General features: G+C 51.3%; 1 protein-coding gene across 4 annotated transcripts in view; it reads right to left on the bottom strand.

Moving 5' to 3' along the window:
- Positions 1-25,463, bottom strand: part of chchd3a (coiled-coil-helix-coiled-coil-helix domain containing 3a) — a 76,857-nt gene that overhangs the window by 20,658 nt on the left and 30,736 nt on the right. For 3 of the 4 annotated variants that reach the window (XM_030341465.1, XM_030341464.1, XM_030341467.1), the window contains 3 exons: positions 13,493-13,507; positions 12,488-12,571; positions 1,689-1,759 (listed from right to left, as the gene is read on the bottom strand). In XM_030341465.1, the coding sequence (XP_030197325.1) occupies positions 1,689-1,759; positions 12,488-12,571; positions 13,493-13,507 (170 nt within the window). The remainder of the gene's footprint in view (positions 1-1,688; positions 1,760-12,487; positions 12,572-13,492; positions 13,508-25,463) is intronic. The other variant, XM_030341466.1, reaches the window with a different exon arrangement.

Here is a 25,463-nt window from a genome sequence, read left to right as displayed (position 1 = left end):
AATCACCGTTATTCAGATCCCACACTGCTGCCTCGCTGCTGTAACACCAGACCTCACTGCAGTTTTATTAGCGCACGCAGACACACACATACGCACAGACACACACATACGCACGCATACGCACAGACACACACAGACACACACAGACACACGCATACGCACAGACACGGCATCCCTGCCCCTTCTAATCCAATCACCAGCCGGGTAATGCATCCCCCCTAATCCAATCAACCAATCGCAGCTCACCATACAGGGCTCGACGTCACATGACTAACCGGCACATTAGCCCGCCATTCGCTAGCAGTTAGTGTTGTTGCGCTAGGCTAATGCCATCCCACAGTATTTTTTCCCCTCTCTTTCCTTTAATGCGATTTGGGATGTCTCCGTCCTGGCCGCCTCGATCTCGGCCGACCCGTGGGCCGGGGCTAATCAGTTTCCAGCATTTCTGAGGGAGACAATGATCCCGGCGTTAGCGCTGGCTAATGACAAGCTAACGCGATTAGCCTAGCCCCCGGGAGGAGAGCCTGGGGGGGGGGGGGGGGGCGGGCTCCTCAGCCACTCTCCCGGCCACACCGCAGCGCCTAATGGGCTCTGGGTGAGGAGACGAGGCGCAGGTCCACCGCCCCCTCTCTGGTTACACGCCATCGGCCCGGAGCCAACGCTCTGCTACCAATGAGGCTCACTCCCGTAACACAGCGCCGCGGGTATTAGCGCCGCAGTGCCGCGGGTATTAGCGCCGCAGTGCCGCGGGTATTAGCGCCGCCACACGACGGCACGACGGTCAGCGGCTCACTGGGCGCCAGCAGACATAAAGACATCTTTGGTAAGGGTAAATGACCTTCATTTATATTGCACTCATAACATGCGGTCGCTCGAAACACTTTACTATGACGCATTGTCGCATTCACCCATTCATTCACCCGTTCATACACCCGTTCATTCACCCATCCATTCACCCATCCATACACCCGTTCATACACCCATTCATTCACCCATTCACCCACCCGTTCATACACCCATTCATTCACCCGTTCATTCACCCATTCATTCACCCGTTCACACACCCGTTCACACACCCGTTCACTCACCCACCATACACCCGTTCATTCACCCATTCATACACCCGTTAATTCACCAGTTCATTCACCCGTTCATTCACCCGTTCATTCACCCGTTCATTCACCCGTTCATTCACCCGTTCATTCACCCGTCATTCACCCGTTCATTCACCCGTTCATTCACCCGTTCATTCACCCGTTCATTCACCCGTTCATCGGGGGCCGCCCTGTGCGGGGGTCTCTACTGGGTGTGAGCGTGCGTTAGGTGGGTAAGCGGTCTGGGGCTTCCCTTCCCCCGGAGCCCGTGCACTCTCCATGAACGCTACTGGGTATGGATCGGGGCTGAGGAGATGGTGAACTCTGGGTGGATGTCCAGGTTCCACTGGGGCTGGTGGGGGCAGTGAGGGGGCCCACCCGGGGTCAGAGGACGGGGGGGACAGAGTACTCAGACCCAGAGGGTCCACTGAACCCTGGTGCCGACGGACACGTGTTAGACTCACGAGATATCCAGGCTCCACACGATGCATGTTTCCATGACTTAATTAATAGTGTCATGGTAATCACAAGAGAAACTTTAATACGAGCTAATATAATGAACACTAGATAATCCTCCTCCGCCTCGGGACTGACCTGAATTTGCCGTTGACGTGGTCTGCGGCCTTGTGGTAGTTCTCCGTGGTGACCTTGTAGAACTGGGCACTCTGTAGATGAAAAGAGAGAGAGGGAGGGAGAGAGGGAGGGAGTGAGGACGTGAACGGGGGGAAAGCCAGTGAAGGAACGGAAAGGAAAAGCCCCGTGTTGCCCTCGCGGCGATGGCGACGTCAGAGAGACGTCTCCGTGGTACCGGGTTATTTATGTCTGACTTGAAGCCACTTTTCGTTGAAAGCCTTGGAAGACGTGTGAAGCGTTGTTCCTCTGGAGGACCGGTGTGTGTGTGTGTGTGTGTGTGTGTGTGTGTGTGTGTGTGTGTGTGTGTGTGTGTGTGTGTGTGTGTGTGTGTGTGTGTGTGTGTGTGTGTGTGGGGGGGGTGGAGGTTAACAGTAGTGCCACACATCTACGCCATCAGTCCCTGCCTTCCCCAGCCACATAAAACTTTATGGGGAGGGGGATTGAGTCACTGTTCTTATTCTCTGCAGGGTGGGGGGGGGTTAATTTCCGAGATGGCGTTGGGTTGTCAGAGGGAGGAGAGGGGCGGGGCTTAACTTAGTGTGGTGTTTAAGTGGCGCGTCTTGCGTGGGCGGTAAATGCGTCTAAGTGGCGCTGTGTGGGAGGGCCGAGTGGGTAAAAAATAAATTAAACCCTGCATGGAAGGGGATTTATGACAGCCATGACACCCGGCTAGACGCAGGCCGTAAGCATGCGCCCGTTGCACTGGGATGCGTTGGGATGTGTGTATTTTCTGCTGTAAAGGCGTTTCGTTGATGTTTATTGTGCGCAGACCGGTTGTGTGTGTGCCCATGTGTGTGTGCGCGTGTGTAAACATAAATCCCAGGAGGACAACGGGGGGGCGAGTCAACAACAAGCCCCCCCGCACCCGCTGACCCGTATCAAAGGGGACCCCGGCAGGACCACTCCACCCCAATTGCCTGGTCCAACACGCTGGTATAATAAACACGAGGCTCCCGGTGCTGTAGGAGCTGCCCCCCCCCCCCCCTCAGTGGCTGTCAGCTCTGATGTGATTGATGGCAGCAGCTATAAAGGGTGTGAGATATAACTGGATGGAGCGCTGGTGTGCAGAGGAAGGCTTAATGCAGGGGTTAGGTCTGCCCTGCTAGGCAGTATCATACAGTGGCCTGTCGCGCATTACCTACAACACCCTACTCCTGCCTCCACGTGCACGGTCCGGACGTTTGGGTGATCAATGGAAACACAATAAGCTCATGTTGAGCAATAGGTATATTATTATTATTATTATTATTATTATTTTATAATATAAGCTCATATTGAGCAATAGGTATATAATATTATTATATTATTATATAAGCTCATATAAAGCTCATATTGAACGATAGCTACATTATTATTATTATATAAGCTCATATGGAGCAATAGGTATATTATTATGATATCATCATATTATTATTATGCATCACATTGAGCCCGATGTGGTTTAATCTGTTACCTATTCTTTAGCCCCCAGTGGTTGATGGTTACTGGTTGATTTGGAACCTTTTCCTTCCGATGGTTGAACTAAGAGATAGAGGAGGGTAATTGGTCCTGGGTAACCTACAGGTGAAGGGACCCCACCCCCCCTCAAATTGAAAACACGACTACTGGTCCGCAAATAATTTCGTGCAGCGCAGCGGCAAACTGTTAACTAAAGCCACGTCGATAGCGATACACTTCAGGTCTGATCAATCCGGCCAACGCCTCCTCCAGGCCCCGCGCCTCCTCCAGGCCCCGCGCCTCCTCCAGGCCCCGCGCCTCCTCCAGGCCCCGGCCGCTAAGAGGGACATTCATCATGGTTCAGGAGCGATCAATAGGAATGAACAGGAGCTGCCAGGAGATCCATACTCCGGGTTATAGAGTTGGAGGATGATGGGACACGACAGCGCCGGCGGGGCCGCTGACGGAGTCGGGGGACGACGACGCTAATGGGAGGGGTGGGGTTGGACTCATGTGTAAACTTGGGTTGGCGTTCCCCTCTTTAAATGTAATATGGTTGTTCTAACATACAGTGGAAATATCGGTTTAATAAAACAGATCTGGCAAAATGTTATTGAAGACCAAAGGTAGAACTTACCTAATATATACACTAACATAAGGTTTATCTCGTATGGGGTGCGTAGTGCGTTTGAGAAGCCATCTCCACGTTTATGTGATACGATTTACGATGGAGACGGAAAATACAAAACAAAAGTTTAGAACAAACAACTTGCAGGAAAGTCCATTTCTTAGGGACTCACCCTACCGTTTGAGAAGCCCTCTCCATACTATACCTAATGTGTTTTCAATGTCAACAGAGATTCAGAACAACAAACAACTTCACAGACTACAAAAAGTATATTTCTGCGGGTTAGTTGGGTGGCGGCTTGCGTGCTCCCTGAGATCGAGCCATGGAGAGCGAGAGCAGCAGAGAGAGAGACAGAAGGAGAGACAGGAAGTGAGTGATAGAGTGAGATAGAGAGAGAGTGAGCCAGAGAGGGACATGAAGCCCTAGTATCTGTTTGGAATACTAAGTGTGAAGTAATAATACCTCCCCAAATGGCACCGCTGGCACTAATCACGGCTCTAATTCGCCTGGGAGCACAAAAGGCCATGTGTGACAGTGATTGCACGACCAGTAAGTGTACACACGACACACGAACACACGAACACACACACATACATAGAGGACCGCTATAAAAAACCGAGCACTTGCCTTTACCCAGAAACACCCTCAGAAACACATTTCTACCAGCAATCCCGTTAGGATGTACCAGACTAGGGAGCCAACATTTAAACACACGCACACTTTGTGTGAAATCAAGCTGACAAACGTCCAGTAATCTGCACGAATGAGGGTTGAGGGAGTTGTGAGGCCCTGCCCTTCAGAAACGGACGCTGATCAAGGGCCCTTGATCAGGGGCCCTTGTTCAGGGGACCCTGAACAAGGGCCCCTGAACTCCCATTAGCGGAGAGAGAGGAGACCACGCTCAATTGGTCACAAAAAAATAAATCCATTTCTGGGGGGTAACCAGTTCTTCTTTAATCAACATGTGAACAACAAATGTGCCTTGATCAGCACTAAGTGGTCCCTACTGGTTAAACTGGGGGGGGGGCTGAATGGGTCCTTAATGTGATAATCAACAGAGGGGACAACAAACCCAGTTCTACATCATGAATCCCTAATACATAATGTATAGATAAAAATAAAAGTCATCCACAGAACGTAGAGACAGACTGATGAATGCCATGCCTCCCTAATGGATATAGAATACAAATAATCAACAGATACTGAACTATGAACCATCACATACTCAAATAATCTACACAATATGAAAAAAGATACTGTTGAGCCCTGAATCCCGTCCAATAAAGCCCTGATCCACCGAGGACGGTGCGTAGCAGAAGCAGCAGACAGTACAGCGGTGTGTGTGGGGGGGGGGGGTAGATAGATGGAGTCATTAGAGCTAATGCTCCCCAGCGCCAGCGTCTCCACAGACCCCCGCCGCACCCCCAGACTCAACCACAGCTTTGTTTTGCTTCTGTTTTGCTCTGCTTTGTTTTTCCGCTCTTCCTAACGAGTGGGACTAATCATTTCCCGGGGCTTCTACTTCTTATCTGCGGCTGGGCGGGGAGGAGCCGCGTGCCGACCCCCAGCGCTGGTCAACAGCACCGAGTTCAGCCCCACATAAAGGCCCTACCTGGGGCCGACGGCAAGGACACGGCCGGCTACCTACCTGTCTACCTACCTACCTACCTGTCTGTCTGTCTGTCTACCTACCTACCTGTCTACTTACATACCTACCTGTCTGTCTGGCCGGCTACCGTCTACCTGTCTGTCTGTCTACATACCTACCTGTCTACCTACCGACCTGTCTGTCTGGCCTGCTACCTACCTCTCCGTCTACCCGTCTGTCTGTCTACCTACCTACCTGTCTACCTACCTACCTACCTGTCTGTCTGGCCGGCTACCTACCTCTCCGTCTACCTGTCTGTCTGTCTACCTACCTACCTGTCTACCTACCGACCTGTCTGTCTGTCTGTCTATCTACACACACTCTGCCTGTGCACTCATTGTGTGTCAACAGAGTCTTCCACCGGCTAGGTGGGCCTATTGCTAAAACGAGCGAGCCCGCCAGTGTTGGGGAGTAGCTGAAGGGAGAGGGCTGAGGGGAGAGGGGGAGGAGAGAGGGCTGAAGGGAGAGGGCTGAAGGGAGAGGGCTGAAGGGAGAGGGCTGATGGGAGAGGGGGAGGACAGAGGGCAGAAGGGAGAGGGGGAGGAGAGAGGGCTGAAGGGAGAGGGCTGAGGGGAGAGGGCTGAAGGGAGAGGGCTGAAGGGAGAGGGCTGAGGGGAGAGGGCTGAAGGGAGAGGGCTGAGGGGAGAGGGCTGAAGGGAGAGGGCTGAGGGGAGAGGGCTGAAGGGAGAGGGCTGAAGGGAGAGGGCTGAAGGGAGAGGGCTGAGGGGAGAGGGCTGAAGGGAGAGGGCTGAAGGGAGAGGGCTGAGGGGAGAGGGCTGAGGGGAGAGGGGGAGGAGAGAGGGCTGAAGGGAGAGGGCTGAAGGGAGAGGGCTGAGGGGAGAGGGGGAGGAGAGAGGGCTGAAGGGAGAGGGCTGAAGGGAGAGGGCTGATGGGAGAGGGGGAGGAGAGAGGGCTGAAGGGAGAGGGCTGAAGGGAGAGGGCTGAGGGGAGAGGGGGAGGAGAGAGGGCTGAAGGGAGAGGGCTGAAGGGAGAGGGCTGAAGGGAGAGGGCTGAGGGGAGAGGGGGAGGAGAGAGGGCTGAAGGGAGAGGGCTGAAGGGAGAGGGCTGAGGGGAGAGGGGGAGGAGAGAGGGCTGAAGGGAGAGGGCTGAAGGGAGAGGGGGTATTTTTCGGTTGGATACTTTCAAACTCGAGCTGACTGTCTTATTTCTCCAAAGTGTGTGCGCTGGCTTCAAATGGAGAAAGAAAGGAAATAGGAGGTTTGAAAAGAAACAGGAATAAAGAGAGAGAGTTAGAGAGATAGAGCGTGTGAAGCCATTATTGTTTCTTAATGTTCTTGCTCCTGTATTTCTTCCTCGGAGAGTGCTTTGCGACTCCTATGAGATAGCAATTGTTGCCATGATTGTTCCTCCTAGGAGAGCAGAGAAATCCAATTTCATCGATACATAACGGAAAAGAAAGAACGACAGAAAGAAAAATGGGGAGGGTGGCGAGGAAAATAAAATCAACGCTGAACAAAAAGTCACGGGGAAAAAAGCAAACACGGCTCAAAAAACTCTGAAATAGAGAAACAGAGAAACGAGAAGAGACAAGCGAGCCGGGATAGAGAGGGATAGAGAGGGAGAGAGAGAGAGACGTTGTGAGACAGAAAAGGAAAAAAAAGGACCCCAGTTGATTGTTAAATATGAGATTGTTTTACAGCAGGGCAGGTATTGAGTGAAAGTGTAATATATAGATATAGATATTGTTTTCAGGGGCTATTTGGCGACGGCGGCAACTGGCCAGGGCTGGTGACAGCAGGCTGGGCTCCGTCTGTGCAGCCTGTTGATGGCCTGTCAGTGGAAGCCCCTCTGATGAATGGCCATGTTGGATTGGACCAGACGTGTAATATAGATCAGACTCTTATTCTGCCTCTCTCTCACCATTACTTCTTCTCTTAGGTTTTCTGTGTGTGTGTGTGTGTGTGTGTGTGTGTGTGTGTGTGTGTGTGTGTGTGTGTGTGTGTGTGTGTGAGAACAGAGGGGGGAGGCGGGAGAATTACTGTTGAAGAAGGAAGACAGAAAATAAATTGCGGCGTAGAAAAATAATGCGAATGGGAAAGAGGAACAAGTGGAGAGTGGGGAGCGGTGAGGGGAAGGAAAATAAATGCATTTGCAGAAATTACAAACTAGCATCAAAATACCATGGCATCAAACCACGCTAGCACCTAACACGCATTATGCAACCAACCACACCAGCCACGCTGGTTGAAAGAGTGAGGATCAAAAACAAACATAAAAGATGCTACCATTCGTTCACTTCGGCCGGTCGTCATTATTTCTCTGTGTATCAATATTTCTGAAAAGAAGTATTGCTCATATTCGTCATTCATCTAATATTTTTCTGGGGCCATCCACACACAAAAGGCCAACAGTGCACAGTCCCCTGATGGAAGGGCACTTTGAAAGTATAGCGCATTTATCATGTAAATCCAAGTCTATAAAATCGATCAAAGCTAGCAGAGGTGTTGTCGATTCCATAGCCCCTTGCTGCTGCTCATAACTCCTCGTTCTATTCATTCACTACCTCGCGTGCTCTCTCTCTGCCTCCCCCATCTTACAGCCAGCTGTGTCTCCACCACACTTTCCATATTCATAATTACATTACATTTCATATTGTTACTTTACCGTCAGCCAACTAGTCACTTATTCATACCCTTTCTCTATTGCTTATTAATAATTACTCATCTACACTATCTTAATTCACTGGAGACTCAGTTAAGTCAACTCTGCTTATTTCAAATAATTCTTATCGGCCGTTTGGTTCATGATTATGTCACCCCGACATTGCCGGAAAATCAAATCAAAAGCAACCACTGATGGTCCTCTCAAACTTGTATCTCTGCTCCATCACTTCTCTCTCTCTCTCTCTCTCTCTAGGGGTATCTGCAGGTTTCAACGAGTTCCAATTAAGACTTTATAAGACCGTTTTAATACCTCTTAAAAGTCCATTTAATACCCATGTCCGGACACACAAATCATCGACCATCCGTCAAGTTCCTCCAACCATCGGTTCTGACTGACTGCTTTTGACAAGAATCCGCTTCTGAACTGGCGCTTTGGCTTCTGCACTGGCGCTTTGGCTTCTGCACTGGCGCTTTGGCTTCTGAACGCGCTTTGGCTTCTGCACTGGCGCTTTGGCTTCTGAACTGGCGCTTTGGCTTCTGCACTGGCGCTTTCGCTTCTGCACTGGCGCTTTGGCTTCTGAACGCGCTTTGGCTTCTGCACTGGCGCTTTGGCTTCTGAACGCGCTTTGGCTTCTGAACGCGCTTTGGCTTCTGAACGCGCTTTGGCTTCTGAACTGGCGCTTTGGCTTCTGAACTGGCGCTTTGGCTTCTGCACTGGCGCTTTGGCTTCTGCACTGGCGCTTTGGCTTCTGCACTGGCGCTTTGGCTTCTGAACGCGCTTTGGCTTCTGAACGCGCTTTGGCTTCTGCAGCACAAGTGGCGCACATTTTTTTCTGAATGTAATTATCACCTTTTAAAGCCTTTTTTATTACTAACCCTTTTTCCAAGACTTTGAATACCTCGAGGAGACCTCTCTTGTTGTCCCTCTCCCTCCCTTTCTCTCCCTATCCCTTTCTCTCCCTCCCTCTCTTCCCACCCCTTTCTCTCCCTCTCCCTCTCTCCCTCTCCCTGTCCCTCTCCCTCCCTTTCTCTCCCTCCCTCTCTCCCTCCATCCCTTTCTCTCCCTCCCTCCTATCCCTTTCTCTCCCTCTCCCTTTCTCTCCCTCTCTCCCTATCCCGCTCCCTCTCTCCCTTTCTCTCCCCCTCCTTCCCTAGCCCTTTCTCTCCCTCTCTCCCTCCCTTTCTCTCCCTCTCTCCCTCCCTTTCTCTTCAATCTGTCTCCCTCTCCCTCCCTCCCTCTCTCCGCAGGGTGAAGGTGATTTGTTGACACAGAGGTTTACGGGATATTGACCGGGGAGGGGGGGTGGGGGGGGCAATATGGTTGATTCATGACCACGTCACGGAGGTCAATAATCACTTGTGTTGTCTGGATCCCCTTACTACGCGTTTACAACCGCAACTCACACCCACTACTCACACCGACTTCCTCGCGGTGCACTTCATAACCCAGCGACGCCATGTTGCACGCAGCGAGGCGATCGACGCCGTTTGTTACGATGGCGCTTCGAATGACGCGGTTTGTTACGATGGCGCTTCGAATGACGCGGTTTGTTACGATGGCGCTTCGAATGACGCGGTTTGTTACGATGGCGCTTCGAATGACGCGGTTTGTTACGATGGCGCTTCGAATGACGCCGTTTGTTACGATGGCGTTTCGAATGACGGGGTTTGTTATAATGGCGCTTCGAATGACGCGGTTTGTTACGATGGTGTTTCGAATGACGGGGTTTGAGACGATGGCGCTTCGAATGACGCCGTTTGTTGCGATGGCGTTTCGAATGACGCGATATGAGACGATTGCGTTTCCATTTTCATCCGTTATTCTTCTCCTTTCTAGCCCCTTCCCTTTCCTTGTTCCCTTGACTCCTTCCCATTATGTTTTTCCCAGTTCCCTCCATTTATTTGGTCTTCATCCTTCCCTTTTGTCTTTCGTCCACCCCTTTGTTCTCGTCTTCCCTCTCTTCCCCTTCTCACCAGACGTCTCTGCAGATTGCGCCTATGGCGTCCATTCGCCTCACGCACAAAATGTAAACAGTGACGTTTAACTTTTGCACTCTTCAGAGACGTCATGCGTTCCTTGCGTTTGAGCCCGGCTTTTTCATGGTTGAGTTGTAGATGCAGTCTGGGGGGGAATACATGGATGTGGAGTTTTCTTTCTCAACAATCCATTGTGTGTTTGGGACCGGACCCCAGTACCTCAGTGGGGCCTACCGGACTGGACAGGCCCTCAGTGGGGCCTACCGGACTGGACAGGCCCTCAGTGAGGCCTACCGGACTGGACAGGCCCTCAGTGAGGCCTACCGGACTGGACAGGCCCTCAGTGAGGCCTACCGGACTGGACAGGCCCTCAGTGAGGCCTACCGGACTGGACAGGCCCTCAGTGGGGCCTACCGGACTGGACAGGCCCTCAGTGGGGCCTACCGGACTGGACAGGCCCTCAGTGGGGCCTACCGGACTGGACACACCACTGCGACTCCCATTACTGACACTGGCGCGGCAGTCCCTCAATGCGCCACTGGGCTTCAGTGATTTGTGTTTTCTCTCCACAAGCCTCATCGACATAACGGTGGGGAGGGTTATATAGCAGGCAGTGTGTAACAAAAAGGTCAAGAACATCACGTTGAACCGTTTCAGATTACAATAATTACCATTGAGGGACGGGATTTTAAATACTGAATAGAATACGTCATTAAAGGCAATGATGAGGATTTTTACGTGTAGCAATATTTTCAATCTACTCTGACTGACATTTGGAAATTCCTCAACGTTTTGAAAGACATCTTTGTTTAAGAGAGAGTGAGAGCGAGCGAGCAAGAGCGAGGTTGCGAGAGCGAGAGTGCGAGAGAGAGAGAGAGAGAGAGTGAGAGTGCGAGAGAGAGAGCGGGCGAGCGAGAGTGCGAGAGAGAGAGCGGGCGAGCGAGAGTGCAAGAGAGAGCGAGAGATGCTTCTAGGTCACACATTCTAGACGAAGCTTGTTTGATGTGAATGTACTGAGAGAGAGGAGGGGGGCATCTACACCGAACGGGAGCCTCCCCTTGAGATGCTAAAGAAGAGGTAAACGGAAAGAGGAAAGAAAAAGGAAAAATTAGGAATCACATAACCCCAGGATGTTTCTGAAGCTGCAGCAGAAACAACACAACTCCAACCTGGGGCTACCCAGTGTACAGGCATCAGTATGCACCTGTGTGTCTCCATCACTTCAAGTCTCTCTGTGAGTGAGTGTGTGTGGACGTTGCTAACACCACTACCGCGAGTGTGGCGTAGCATCTTATAAATACAGATGACATCATTATTCTGAGAAGATGGGTAGGGCATTCTGGGTAATATAATCAGCCCACTTAAGGCCATAATGGTCCAATGAAATACAACTAGCGAGGTAAAATATAATAACACAACATCGGGCGGGAACTTGTATTCTATTATTCACATGGATGAAGATCAAAGGCTGAGGTCTGATTTAAAGAGAGATTTGGTGTTTCTCTACTAAACACAAAACAGACACTTGACAGATTTAAGGCAAACCTAGCTTCAAGCCCTTTGTATCAATGTTTATCTCCTCAGATGACTGTTACCGTGTCAGAGAACGAGTTTACAGTGTTCTGAATCTGTGCAACCCCAATTAAACAAGGATTAAGCTGAATGCGACAGTGGAATAAACTGCAGCAAGACAGTAGAAACTGCCCTCATTAAAATGCAAACCTAAACAAAATTGTGCGTTGGGTAATTTTGATTATCCTCAGAGAAATATTTTTTTTGAGCTACACACTGAACGAAACGGAAGAAATATTCTGACCAAAACCAACAACTGGACGAAACTGTATCTTGTTTGGACTACTTTGTTGTTGTTTCAAACACTAACTCAGAAGTCGGGCTTACTTGTTAGTCGTTAGTGAAACAGGGACCCCAACGACACAACGATCCACCAACCATGAGACTACAGTATCTTGCGACATGACGTTACAAGGTGGGATGACTGTGCCTGTGTTGTGTGCCTCTGAGTTGTACTGTGCGTGTGTTGTGTGCCTCTGAGTTGTATTGTGCGTGTGTTGTGTGCCTCTGAGTTGTACTGTGCGCGTGTTGTGTGCCTCTGAGTTGTATTGTGCGTGTGTTGTGTGCCTCTGAGTTGTACTGTGCGCGTGTTGTGTGCCTCTGAGTTGTACTGTGCGTGTGTTGTGTGCCTCTGGGTTGTACTGTGCGTGTGTTGTGTGCCTCTGAGTTGTACTGTGCGCGTGTTGTGTGCCTCTGAGTTGTACTGTGCGTGTGTTGTGTGCCTCTGGGTTGTACTGTGCGTGTGTTGTGTGCCTCTGAGTTGTACTGTGCGTGTGTTGTGTGCCTCTGAGTTGTACTGTGCGCACATTGTGTGCCTCTGAGTTGTACTGTGCGCGTGTTGTACTGTGCGTGCGTTGTGCTGCGGACCACTCACCCTCTCCTCGAGCCGGGCCACCTGCTGCCGGTAGAACAGATCCTGCTTCCTCAGCTCTGCCTCCCGCACCTCCAGATGCTTAGCCTGGACACACACACACACACACACACACACACACACACACACACACACACACACACACACACACACACACACACACACACACACACACACGAGTGACGGGGAGAGGAGGGGAGAAAACAATACTTATACGCTCAGCGGAGTGTGTCCATAGTCGAGACAGTCATCAGGAAAAAACTAAAACAATAACAGAAGGAATGCGTGTGGCCGCTTCCATGTGCACACACACACACACAAACACACACACACACACTTCCACAGACACACAGACACACACACGACACATAATGAGAAAACTTGCACTTGAGAATGTGCCTTAAGAGGAGAACAACAAATGAATCTTTTTAACAGACAGAGGACGTAGCTTTTAGTATACCAAGGAACTAGGCTAATTATGCTAGGAAGCAGAGGCACTGGGGACACGGAGAGACAGTGGGGACGACAGGGAAGGAGACCAGGATAGTGGTCAGCGGTCTGTCTGACGGGTAGTGGGTAAAGTAGCTGCCTAGCCCTTACTGCAGCATCGCTGAGTAGATTTAAATTGGAACAATAGTTCTTACTACGGGGCGATACAAAAAGGAAATACCTAATAAAGACATAAACAAATAAATATAAACTGGAGGTAAGAAAAGCTGTTTGGGCTCCACTCTTTTCTCCCTTTTTATTATCTCTTGATCACAAAGTGTTGCTATTTTCAGTGCGCTTTTGTGATGATCCCCCCTCTTCTGAGATGACTGCACCAAACAGGGCGGAATGGGCAGTGACGGGAGGCCTGTGGACAGCAGGAACAAACAGGAGAAGGGAAATCACCAGCGTCCAGACACAGGAGAGATCCCAGCTCTCTCTGTGATCACAGGGAGACGGCGAGGGTGACTAGAACAACTAAATGCTTTGTCTGGGTTTTCTACCGTCGCAGACACGTACCTTGCAGTAGACCTCCTGAGCGAAGGGAAGCATTTAGGAGAAAGGAGAGAGGGAGAGACATAAGGATAAACAAGGACACATCGTCTTGGCTTTTGTAACTGTCTCCCACCCTTCCCTTAACAGCAAACAGTAGCCCATTCCTACATTGCTGTACACAGAAACGGGCATGTGCATGTGCATAAAGACATACATTCACGTAGAAAGTGACAGAACATTCAGTCATAATAGGATGGTGTTGAATTAAACTTTGAAACTAGGAGAAGTTAAGGGAAGTCTACAAACTAAGACTTCCGTATAATTCTGAAGTCATTAAGTTGATATGAAAGCATAGTGTGTGTGTGTGTGTGTGTGTGTGTGTGTGTGTGTGTGTGTGTGTGTGTGTGTGTGTGTGTGTGTGTGTGTGTGTGTGTGTGTGTGTGTGTGTGTGTGTAAAATGGACGGGCCATATTAGCCCCGCTGGCTGCTTTTCAGGAGAGCAGCCATGCATTCAAAGCCTCAAAGTGTGTTTTTTAATCACTTTGAAATGCTGGTGGGGAACTCAACAGAGAATGAAAGGGAGGGGGAGAGAGAGGAGAGAGTGAGAGACAGATACAGAGACATACAGAGACAGAGACAAAGAGAGAGCGAGTGAGCTGAGAATAGGATGAACGGACGGTTGAGAAATTATCTTAAGAAAGTTATAATACAAAAAAATATTATATTCCCCTCATTCAATCAGTGCTACACTGATAACCATCTCTGATTGGCCACTGGGAGCGTGGTGGGAGGGGACAGGCCCATAGAGCGGTTTTGGGATGAGGGGGAACAACAGGGGGGAGAGGTTTGAAAGTCAAGAGGCTGCCGATGTGGTTCAAAGGCCGGGAGTGGAAGCACACCCTTTAAAGAACACACAGAGAAATGTACGGGCATACATAAGGAAATGCACACACTCAGAGAAACAATGTGCACACACACACACACACACACACACACTGCGGCTCACCTCTCGACACAGAGACAAAAGACACACACACACACGCACACACAAATGCTTTACCAAAGAATTCACAGTTCATGCACCCTTCAGATGGTCTGCAGCAGTCAGACGGCCCCTATACCTATTCTACCATCCTCCAGCACCTGGCCGACAGACAGACAGTCAGTCAGACAGTCAGTCAGACAGCACCTTACAGCCTGGAGGCCTGGTACACCTCAAACCAAACCCTAGCGCTGTGTTGGTGGTGGGACTGCCGGGCAGCGGTGTGGACGGGGCCCACGCTAACCCGCTGACGTCGGGCCCCTGTGGGGGGCCCCTGTGGGGGGCCCCTGTGTGGACCTGGGTGGGAGAGGCGGCCCCCGCCCACCGGACGCCCCCAGCTACTGCTGAGACGCTGTCCGGCGGCCGAGCCCCCCACAGGGAAGCCTTACCCCTAACAGTAAGGGCACCATCAGCCTTGTGGTTTACTAACTGCTGTATAAATGAATACCGTGGTTAACATGGACCCCATTGGAACATTATTACCACACCATCAGTTAACTTAATTCAGGCAATACGTATCACTGCAGTTACTGATGTTAATTAACTACCTTATTGTAAAGTGTTACCGAGCCGTCGTGAATGGAGCGCTGCTGCCAAACGTTACCCCGCCTCCCACCCAGCCATACACACGCACACACGCTAGCACACACACGCACACACACACACACACACACACACACACACACACACACACGCTAGCACACACACGCACACACACACACACACACACACACGGGCCTTCTGGGGGCACTTGGAAAGTGTGGGGCTAAACTAGAGCTTTAAATGCGTATTGATCCAGAGAGGGGGGCTGGGGGAGGGGGGCCCTAGTTTATGGGATCACCCAGAGCGCCCTGGTCAGACAGGATTAGCCCGACTGAGGTGCCAGGCAACTGTCACGCACCAGCAACTCAATTTAGGAACGGGGCCCAGCGCTTTGGAGGAGGAGGAGGAGGAGGAGGAGGAGGAGGAGGAGGAGGGGGAGGATGGGGAGAGGGTCTGCACAGGTAGGGAGGGAGAGGGGATAGTATGTATAGTGTAGAGCCACAAGTGTGTCCAAATTCAATGTTAATGTGCATCAGTGATTTAAGACAGGACTTTGGCTCGACACAAAGACAACAGACGCAGTCGCGCGCACGCACGCACGCACGCACACGCACACACACACACACACACACACAGCTGTATCCACAGAAAGCAGTCGGAGAGATAAACGCAGAATAAATGGCGGGAAAGCGGGGGGGGGGCGGGGCTGGGGAGAAATGTGTGCCCATGGAGTCTCTATTCTTTTCACCACCACACACACACACACACACACACACACACACACACACAATGTGCACAATGTCGGGATTACTTCCAATTGATTAAACCCATTGAGCGAGCGTTAAAGGTAATCTAATAATACTAAAGTCCAAACAATAGGGCTGAATACGACACTGACCCCCTCCCCCCAAGCACCCCCACTATTGAGGAGGCACTATGCAATGGGGGGGAGGTTGAGGGGGGAGGGAGCAGGGGGGAGTAGGTGTGTGGATGGGCGGGGGGAGTGGTCTTGAAATTGACAAGAAAATGGCGGTGAACTTGAAAGCAACAATAGAGGCGGCCGAACACCATTCATTAACAGAGGCGTCGGCAGTCAAGAGCTGGGGGGCCTGACGGGGAGACCCCCCCTCTGCTGGGGGGGGGGGGGGGGGGCTGTTGACGGGGGGACCCCCCCTCTGCTGGGGGGCCTGACGGGGGGACCCCCCCTCTGCTGGGGGGCCTGACGGGGGGACCCCCCCTCTGCTGGGAGGGGGGGGGGGTTCTGACGGGGGGACCCCCCCTCTGCTGGGGGGCCTGACGGGGGGGGGGGCAGAGAGAGAGAGAGAGAGAGAGACAGAGAGCGAGCGAGACAGAGAGCGAGCAAGACAGAGAGCGAGCGAGCAAGACAGAGAGCGAGCGAGCAAGACAGAGAGCGAGAGAGCAAGACAGAGCGAGAGAGCAAGACAGAGAGCGAGAGAGCAAGACAGAGCGCGAGAGAGCAAGACAGAGCGAGAGAGCAAGACAGAGAGCGAGAGAGCAAGACAGACAGACAGACAGACAGACAGACAGAGACAGACAGCAAGACAGAGAGAGAGAGAGAGAGAGAGAGAGAGAGAGAGAGAGAGAGAGAGAGAGAGAGAGAGAGAGAGAGAGAGAGAGAGACAGAGAGACAGAGAGACAGACAGCAAGACAGAGAGAGAGAGAGACAGACAGACAGACAGAGAGAGAAGGCTGGTGCTGGAGGATTGGGAGGCCCCTCATTCTCTTTCTGTTCCCATTCTTCACCCCGCTACCTCGTGTTGAAGGTATTTTATGCGTGGTCCAATATAAGTGGAGGGATTGGGCAAAGACAGGACAAGAAAGAGAGCGGGTTGGAAATAGGATGGACATAGATTTGAAAGAAAATAACTGAAATCCATTTCGGGTCCAAACCCTGTTTGAAAGAGCATTGTATAAATAATTTGCTCCCAAATAACAGTTGAAGTTAGAAACATGTTAGGTCAACTAGGTTCAGGTGCTATGGTGTTTTCACTCCCAAAGGCCAACCTGTAAGCATTTGGCTTCCAGGTAACAAGCCAACCATGTCATCTGCGTCCTGATTGTTCAGGATCTGCATGAAATTGCAACATACTTCACAACTTCCAGTGAATTTAATGGAGTTAGACTACTGCATCAAAGTAGAAAGGAAAGCAAGCTAAACCCTGGGGGTTTCAGGAAGAGATATGCTCGACAAAGTACTTCAAATTGCGTGAAGATTCGTGTGTAAAATCGGCAACTGGCTCATCTCATTTTATTACTCAAATATCAGTGTGTTCCCCATTGTAAATATATGGCGGTGGCTTTGGATGTAATATCCAGGGGCTAGGGTTCTACCCCACTGTTAGCCTGCGCTGCAGCAGCTCAATGACTGGTGGCCAGTCGTCAGGTGGCTAGGGTTCTACCCCACTGTTAGCCTGCGCTGCAGCAGCTCAATGACTGGTGGCCAGTAGGGATGGGCAAAATGATTCTTTTCCGGGAACTAGTTCTTTCAGTTCAGTTCACTATAACGATTCGTTTATTTGATTTGTTCGTTTTGATTCGTTCGTTACGTCAGATTACATCTTAAAAAAAAAAAAAAAAAAAAAAAAAAATTAATAACAATTTTTTTTTTTTTAATTGGTCGTAGGTCCGGATAGGACCGTCAAGACCGCAGTCCGCCGTTTGGAGATGCCTGCTATTTAGTATGTCGAACGTCCCACCAATATTTATACCACTTGCTTACTCTCTATATTTCATTCATGGTTTTACATTTATAATTTTATTTTACTTTACATTTAATTCTTCATTGTTCAGGCATTACAGAACTTGCATGGTCATAAATAAAAAATAAGAACTGCAGTTTAATTTCTTTGTTTGTTCTTAAATTGACGTAGAATGGAGCAAAGACTCCTGGGATTGGGAAATGCGTTTATCCAATAAACAGATGGAGGTCAAGTCTATTTTCGAAAAAATGTAGGGGGATATATGAGTCGAATGGTATGACCCAAGATACGTCAGACAGAGAAAGCGCGCATGTTCGACGGTACCGCCTTGTCATTGGTTTACCCAGGTGCCATTCCAACACCATTGCTACCTCTCATTGGCTGAATCTTTGAGAACGTTGTAGACTCAATCAATGGAAGTCGCGAGGAAGACGGAGCTCTGTTCGTTTGTATATTTTATTTACGTGACCATATGTTTGGTTTATGTTAAAAAAAAAAGAATGAAAGAACCAGTTCTTCTTGTTTTGGGGAACCAGTTCTTGTCGTTCACGTTCGGGATTCGTTCGTTGTAACGAATCAGTCACGACCGACACATCCCTAGTGGCCAGTCGTCAGGTGGCTAGAGAGGGCGGGTTGAGGCTCTGCTGCGTCAGGACCTGAGTTAGGCTCATCTTCCTCCAGAAGCATTAGTCCAGCGGTCTCTCTTGAGTTAGGCTCATCTTCCTCCAGAAGCATTAGTCCAGCGGTCTCTCTTGAATTAGGCTCATCTTCCTCCAGAAACATTAGTCCAGCGGTCTCTCTTGAGTTAGGCTCATCTATCTCCAGAAGCATTAGTCCAGCGGTCTCTCTTGAGTTAGGCTCATCTATCTCCAGAAGCAGTAGTCCAGCGGTCTCTCTTGAGTTAGGCTCATCTTCCTCCAGAAGCATTCGTCCAGCGGTCTCTCTTGAGTTAGGCTCATCTTCCTCCAGAAGCATCAGTCCAGCGGTCTCTCTTGAGTTAGGCTCATCTTCCTCCAGAAGCATTAGTCCAGCGGTCTCTCTTGAGTTAGGCTCATCTTCCTCCAGAAGCATTAGTCCAGCGGTCTCTCTTGAGTTAGGCTCATCTTCCTCCAGAAGCATTAGTCCAGCGGTCTCTCCTGAGTTAGGCTCATCTATCTCCAGAAGCATTAGTCCAGCGGTCTCTCAGAGTTTTTTAAGCTTCTCTCCTGTTAATGTGAAAATGAAATGTCTGTCGGCCACAAAGTAAGGTCTACTTCCGGGGACAACTCTGCAACTATGAATTTGTGTTTATATTTATTTGTTGAGCGTTATGAAGAGAGTGAAGTCAGGAGCTTTGGTTCTTAACATACATTAACTTAGATAACCCCGATGCCACCTGTGCCAGTCACAAACTCGCTGGGTTGAAGTGGGTTACAATGAGGGCTTTGTCCTTGTTTTCTTTTCGTTGTCCTCCGGGTTATGTAGCCATATTCTTCAGTTACTTTACTTTGGAGAAGCTCTTTATTCTGTGAGGAAAGGCCCCAGAATCCATTTGCTGTTTACCCTCCTCTACCCTCACTTTACCAATCAAAAGGTTTGAGAACAGCAGCTCAGGGGTGTATAACACCAACAACACGTGTGTTAAGCTCCTGACGCCCAAAGGATTTATGAAAAGGCAGTGGAGTAAACGATTCTACAACTTTGCATTGGGATGCTGCATTTCAATAGCTCAAGGACTTCGAAGGACTTATCCAAGACAATATCGAGTTACACCAGACGGGCCGCGTCACAACAAACCAAGACGTAGCGCTGCAATCATGGCCACGCGGCCGTGCCCACGCCTAATGAACACAATATCACGACGAGCCACGGTCGATTGGTGCGCAAAATCCCAATCTCTTTGTGCTAACCAACCCTCTCCTCCCCTTCCCCCTTTCCTCTCCCCCCTTCCTCTCCCGCTCTCCCTCCTCTCGCTCTATCCTCTCTCCCCCCCTCCTCTCCTCTCCCTCCTCTCCCTCTCTCCTCCCTCCTCTCCCCCTCTCCCCTCCTCCCCCCCTCCCCTCCCTCTCTGGGCTCAGGTCTCTGGTTCTGCCCGGTCAGCAGTAGCAGCAGCATCATTACCGAGGTTCACAGCCCGCAGCGCCGTCCGGCAGCACAGCGGGTCACAACCCTGGATGGAGACCATCTATCACTGTGGGGGGGGGGGGATCTGAGGATGACAAACTAATGGAACCCCCCCCCCCCAACCCCGGTCTCTGTTGCTGCTCCCACAGGCGAGGGTGGGAGTTGGGGGGGGTCAAAGGTCGGGCAAAATGTGAGCGAGCTCTGGTGTTAATTGACACGGCCGAGGTGTAGGCGGCCCGTGGGAGGTGAGCAGTGTGACGGGGAGGGGGGGAGGTGAGCAGTGTGCCGGGGAGGGGGGGGAGGGTGGAGAAGAGGGAAAGCGTGAGTGATTGAGAGAGATGCGAGAGGGAAGGCGACGGGAGGATGGGATGGCAGGACGGTTCTTGCGGACATTTGTCAGACGACAGACCATGTCAAAAAAAGAGGCGTCTTCAAGGCGAATAAAAAATAAAATGAAATCAACCATAATGATCACAATCAGTGGGTCAGCATCAAGCACGGGCGGCATCAAAACAGAAGGAATGCACCCCATCCGGTTCACCGGTGGAGCCGTTTGCAGACAGTCCTGGAGACACTACGGTCTGAGCTGGAGCTACTTCTAATCCCATTACCCAGGACGGAACCATCTTTAAAAAGCCATCCTCCGCAGATCAAATCCAAGAGACGGATCGTAAAACGGAGCGCGGGGCGCTACAGGCCTCTGAGGTGCGCCTCACCCCGGAGACGCTCTCATAAAAACACTGAGGAGCCCCCTGTAGCAACAGCCAATAAAAACCTCATTGGAGGCCATTCATTTGCTGCTAGTTAATTAGCATCATGGGGATTAAAGCGGAGGGGCAATAAGGACGGGCCTTTGGACGGTGGTCATTAGTCTGCAGAGGGAGAGGGGCCGGGGTTATGAGAGATTTAACCAGGTCCCATAAACGCTCAGTTAACCGCCTTCACCTTGAGCGATGGCAATAAAGGGACAAAAGTGCAAATGCACACGCACACACAGGGGATAAATGAGTGTTGGACGGCGAACCTAAACGTACAGCCCCTGTACTGCTCAACTGAGAACTAAACAATAGATTCAACAATAGACGCCCCTACTCTAACACAAGCGCACGTTTTCACATGTTGTCGTCCCTGCAGGGCAGTCACACAGACCCAGCAGTCCCCTACGGCCCCCGGGCCCGGAACCGGCCCCCGGACCATCTCACTCCAGGTTCCAACACCTCGACTTTACTCAGGCGGGCTGCCCAGGTAGACTACCAGGTAGACTGACAGGTAGACTGACAGGTAGACTGACAGGTAGACTGACAGGTAGACTGACAGGTAGACTGACAGGTAGACTACCAGGTAGACTGACATGTAGACTGACAGTTGACTACCAGGTAGACTAACAGGTAGACTAACCGCTATACTAACCGCTAGACTAACAGCTAGACTAACCGCTAGACTAACCGCTAGACTAACAGCCACCCGTGTATTTCTTGTGACCCATTTCAACTTTTTTAATTCAGGGAATTCTTCGTTTCGGGGAGGGGACTTTTGTAATTTGCATATTATGTAGAAATCTTGAGAGGAGCGCTGCTGCCAGACGGGTTTGTCAATGAAGTGTTTCTTGTTTCAATACAATTGTCCAATATGGGGCAACTTGCCTTCCTCAATCCCAGCCAATACGCTCCTCTGGAGAGACGTTGCCTCCCCCTGTTGGAGAGGAGCTGATCCCAGCTGAGGCCCACCTGGGGGTGTGGGGGTCTGTTGGGGGCCGATCTGGGGCTGAAGTGGTCTGTTGGGGGCCCGTGAGTAATGACAGGCTGACCCAGGGGGGCAAGGGGCTGACCCCCTCCTGACAGGGGCCGACAGGGCCACAAGGTGCGTAGGCGATGTGTGTGTTTCTGTGTGTGGGAGTGAGCCCCCCCCACTCCTTGTTTGTGTATGTGCATGTGTTAATCCAGCCGCTGGTTAAAGGCAGCTTGGGAATGAAGTGTCCTCTCCGAGTCTGTAGCTCATTGAGCGGGAACCCGAGGTCAACCGGGAGCAGGGTCACTCACAGCTGTCCTTAATGATGAGGACGGTGGCGTCAGTGTGTGTGTGTGTGTGTGTGTGCGTGTGTGTGTGTGCGTGTGTGTGCGTGTGTGTAGCAGGAACAGAGGGGCTATCAGCATATGTTGCAGATACCTGACACATGTTCAGAGATCGATCCAAGTTAAAATCCCTTCTCCTTGTCTGATGCTAAATAGAAAACAATGAACATACGCAGCACTCCACAGTCCACCACCACTGCCAACCGAGGGAAGAGATCACAGATCACTTGTTCATATTTCAAATGACTAAAAAAATGACAACGAAATTTGGCTGCCCGCCTAATATCATATAAAAACAAGCAGGGTCACACCGGAATATCTACAAAACAAAGGCATGAACAGAAAGCGTTGAGCTGTAATGCTGTGTGTGATACCATCACAACGACCACGGGAAACAACATCTGCCGAGTGGGAGATTGATGTATGGGCTGATCGGAAGGCCCCCAATATGAACTGATTGATTGATTATCCTGGGGGAGGGGTGGTTTAAAGTTGCCTTTATCTTGAAGACAACCCCCCCCCCCAGGGAGTGAACCTCTGGAGGTCTCCAGCCATCCGTCATGTCCGGCGCGTTGGGGGGGGGGGGGAGCATTACCGAGACCAGTGGAGCGAAGGGGAGGCGACGAGGGAAGGGGAGGCCTCTCTCTGAGACACAGGTGAGGGGGGGGTCAGTTCAGTATCTGAATAATGTCATTAACATATTCCCAGACATTCCCTCCGTTATTAATCCCCAGCGTAGCGCCGCGGTGAGGTGTGACTGAAGGGCGTGCCGCAGTACTCCCTGATAAACACAGAGGGAGAAGACAACGCCACTCCAGCGTTCAGCAGAACTCAACGCCTCCGCTACGGTGGAGGGAAAACTAACTAAAGGATACAGCGGGAACGCTTTGAGCCGGAGCGCCGGAGACAACAGGCCGGAGCGCCACGGAGACACCAGGCCGGAGCGCCGGAGACACCAGGCCGGAGCGCCGGAGACACCAGGCCGGAGCGCCAGAGACACCAGGCCGGAGCAACGGAGACACCAGGCCGGAGCGCCGGAGACAACAGGCCGGAGCGCCGGAGACACCAGGCCGGAGCGCCGGAGACACCAGGCCGGAGCGACGGAGACACCAGGCCGGAGCGCCGGAGACACCAGGCCGGAGCGCCGGAGACACCAGGCCGGAGCGCCGGAGACACCAGGCCGGAGCAACGGAGACACCAGGCCGGAGCGACGGAGACAAACAATGGTTTGGCACACGGTCCAAACCATTACAGCGAGGGGGGCACACAGACCAAACCATTACAGCGAGGGGGGCACACGGACCAAACCATTACAGCGAGGGGGGCACACAGACCAAACCATTAAAGCGAGGGGGGCACATGGACCAAACCATTACAGCGAGGGGGGCATGCGGACCAAACCATTACAGCGAGGGGGGCACGCGGACCAAACCATTACAGCGAGAGAGGCAAACGGACCAAACCATTACAGCCAGGGGGGCACACGGACCGAACCATTACAGCTAGGGAGGAACACTACGCCAAGGTACAATCTGTGTGAACGTTCCCCTGACAGCCCTCGTCATCGGCGTCGCCGTGGGAACACGGCAGGAACATTGTGTTACGGGGGGTGACAATGGACAGGGAGTGCTGGAACTCTTTTTTTAGACAGCCAGTGAGCGGAGAGGAAGGAAGGTGGAGAACGCCGTCACATGACTGCAGAGGACACTGTGGGGGGGCAGGGAGAGAGAGCAGAGTGGGGACAGCAGCCCCCTGAGAGAGGTAGGGGGGAGGACAGAGAGACGGGGGCGAGAGAGAGGGAAAGGTTATTGGGGAAACAGAAAAGATGTAAAACATTTTGGGCTGGAGTGGGTTTGGGTGAACAGAAGGGAGAGAGAGAGAGACAAAAATATAAAAAAGAGGGTCCTCAAAATCCTGCTGACGTTCAAACTCACGCTACTGCCCTTGAAACCCCAGCCCCCCCCCCCCCCCCCCCCCCCCCCCACCCCCACCCCCCGACTCTCACTGTGGCGTGCCTCCGTGGGCTCGGCCACGTGTGTGTGCGCGCTGTATGTGCATTTGAATTTGACTCCATGCATACGGTGAGAAAGTCATGTATATGTGCTGGCGCCCACCCCCCGGTGTGTGTCATATCCCCCCCCCTGACCAAGGGGGGGCTCTACGGAGCCTAATGAACCAGCGGAGCTCCTCCGACTGCCCTTGGCTTCAGCCTGCCAGGCTGCGTCCTACTGCGGCGCAGGGTCACCCCCAGTGTGTGTGTGTGTGTGTGTGTGTGTGTGTGTGTGTGTGTGTGTGTGTGTGTGTGTGTGTGTGTGTGTGTGTGTGTGTGTGTGTGTGTGTGTGTTCCCCTGTTTGAGAACATCTTTGCTGATATTAGTGTAAGAACCGCTCATATCGAATGACATGGGCTACATAATTATTTCTGTCTTTGTGTCTCAGTAAAGGAAAGGGTTTTTTCCTGTCTTTAGATACCCTGGTCCAAACACTTTCTATTCGTAATTTACTCCCGCAAAACAATAGAAAGTCTGTTTTGATGGTTGGCTTAAGAAAACAAAAACAATATTTCTGTTTTATTCTTGGTTTCCAAATACGCCTCAAATAACTGGCCCATTTATTCCTTGTCCGTTTCATCCCTGGCCTCCATTCATGTTGGTAGTGTGTTCACACAGGCCCTTCATGCCTCCACACCGTCTCGTTGTTTAGCCTCGATCCCCTTTGATCTAAGGAAGCGACCACCAAACCCCCACAGCCCCAGGTTCATCTCGTCAGGAGTTACCTACGGTGGAGTCTTGTTTAATCCATCCAGTCATAACAGGATATGATGTGTTCATTAAATGTCAATGCACGAGGTTATTAAAACTAATGTATTCCAAGGTTTTCAGAACTAACAGAACTCTCAGAAATAGACTGAAGACAAGTGTTACAGAAGATGTCATCATAACATCAGAGTGAATCAATCAGCCATTGATGACGGAGCAGTGTGGAGATGCAGAGGATCAGTATTATGGGCCAACTTTAACCAGAGGATTCTGCAGACGATGCACCAGAGCAGATTGGACACAGGTCAAGGAAAGGACACGATCTGCTTTCCCTTCGCACCAGATAAAGTCAGAACACACTCCTTAAGCCACTGAATATAAATGTACTCGGTGCTTCTTTAATCAAGGTTGAATTGTATTTAAATATGTGTTGAACGAGGGAGAACATTCTGGAAACATGGGACTCCTCTCCAGTTACACACCTGCTGCCCAACACAGACCCACACATCCAACACAGACAGGCACACACACACACACACACACACAGAACACTATGCTTCAGAAGCAGCCAATGAACAAAGGCCTGCCTCCACCCATCAGCCCAGAGGCAGCGCCGCCTCCGCCCATCAGCCCAGAGGCAGCGCCGCCTCCGCCCATCAGCCCAGAGGCAGCGCTGCCTCCGCCCATCAGCCCAGAGGCAGCGCTGCCTCCGCCCATCAGCCCAGAGGCAGCGCCGCCTCCGCCCATCAGCCCAGA

Source organism: Gadus morhua, chromosome 19 (assembly GCF_902167405.1).
Source record: "Gadus morhua chromosome 19, gadMor3.0, whole genome shotgun sequence".
NCBI lineage: Eukaryota > Metazoa > Chordata > Actinopteri > Gadiformes > Gadidae > Gadus > Gadus morhua.
The sequence above is the reverse complement of the archived record's forward strand: the minus strand, read 5'-3'. Positions and strand labels throughout refer to the sequence as shown.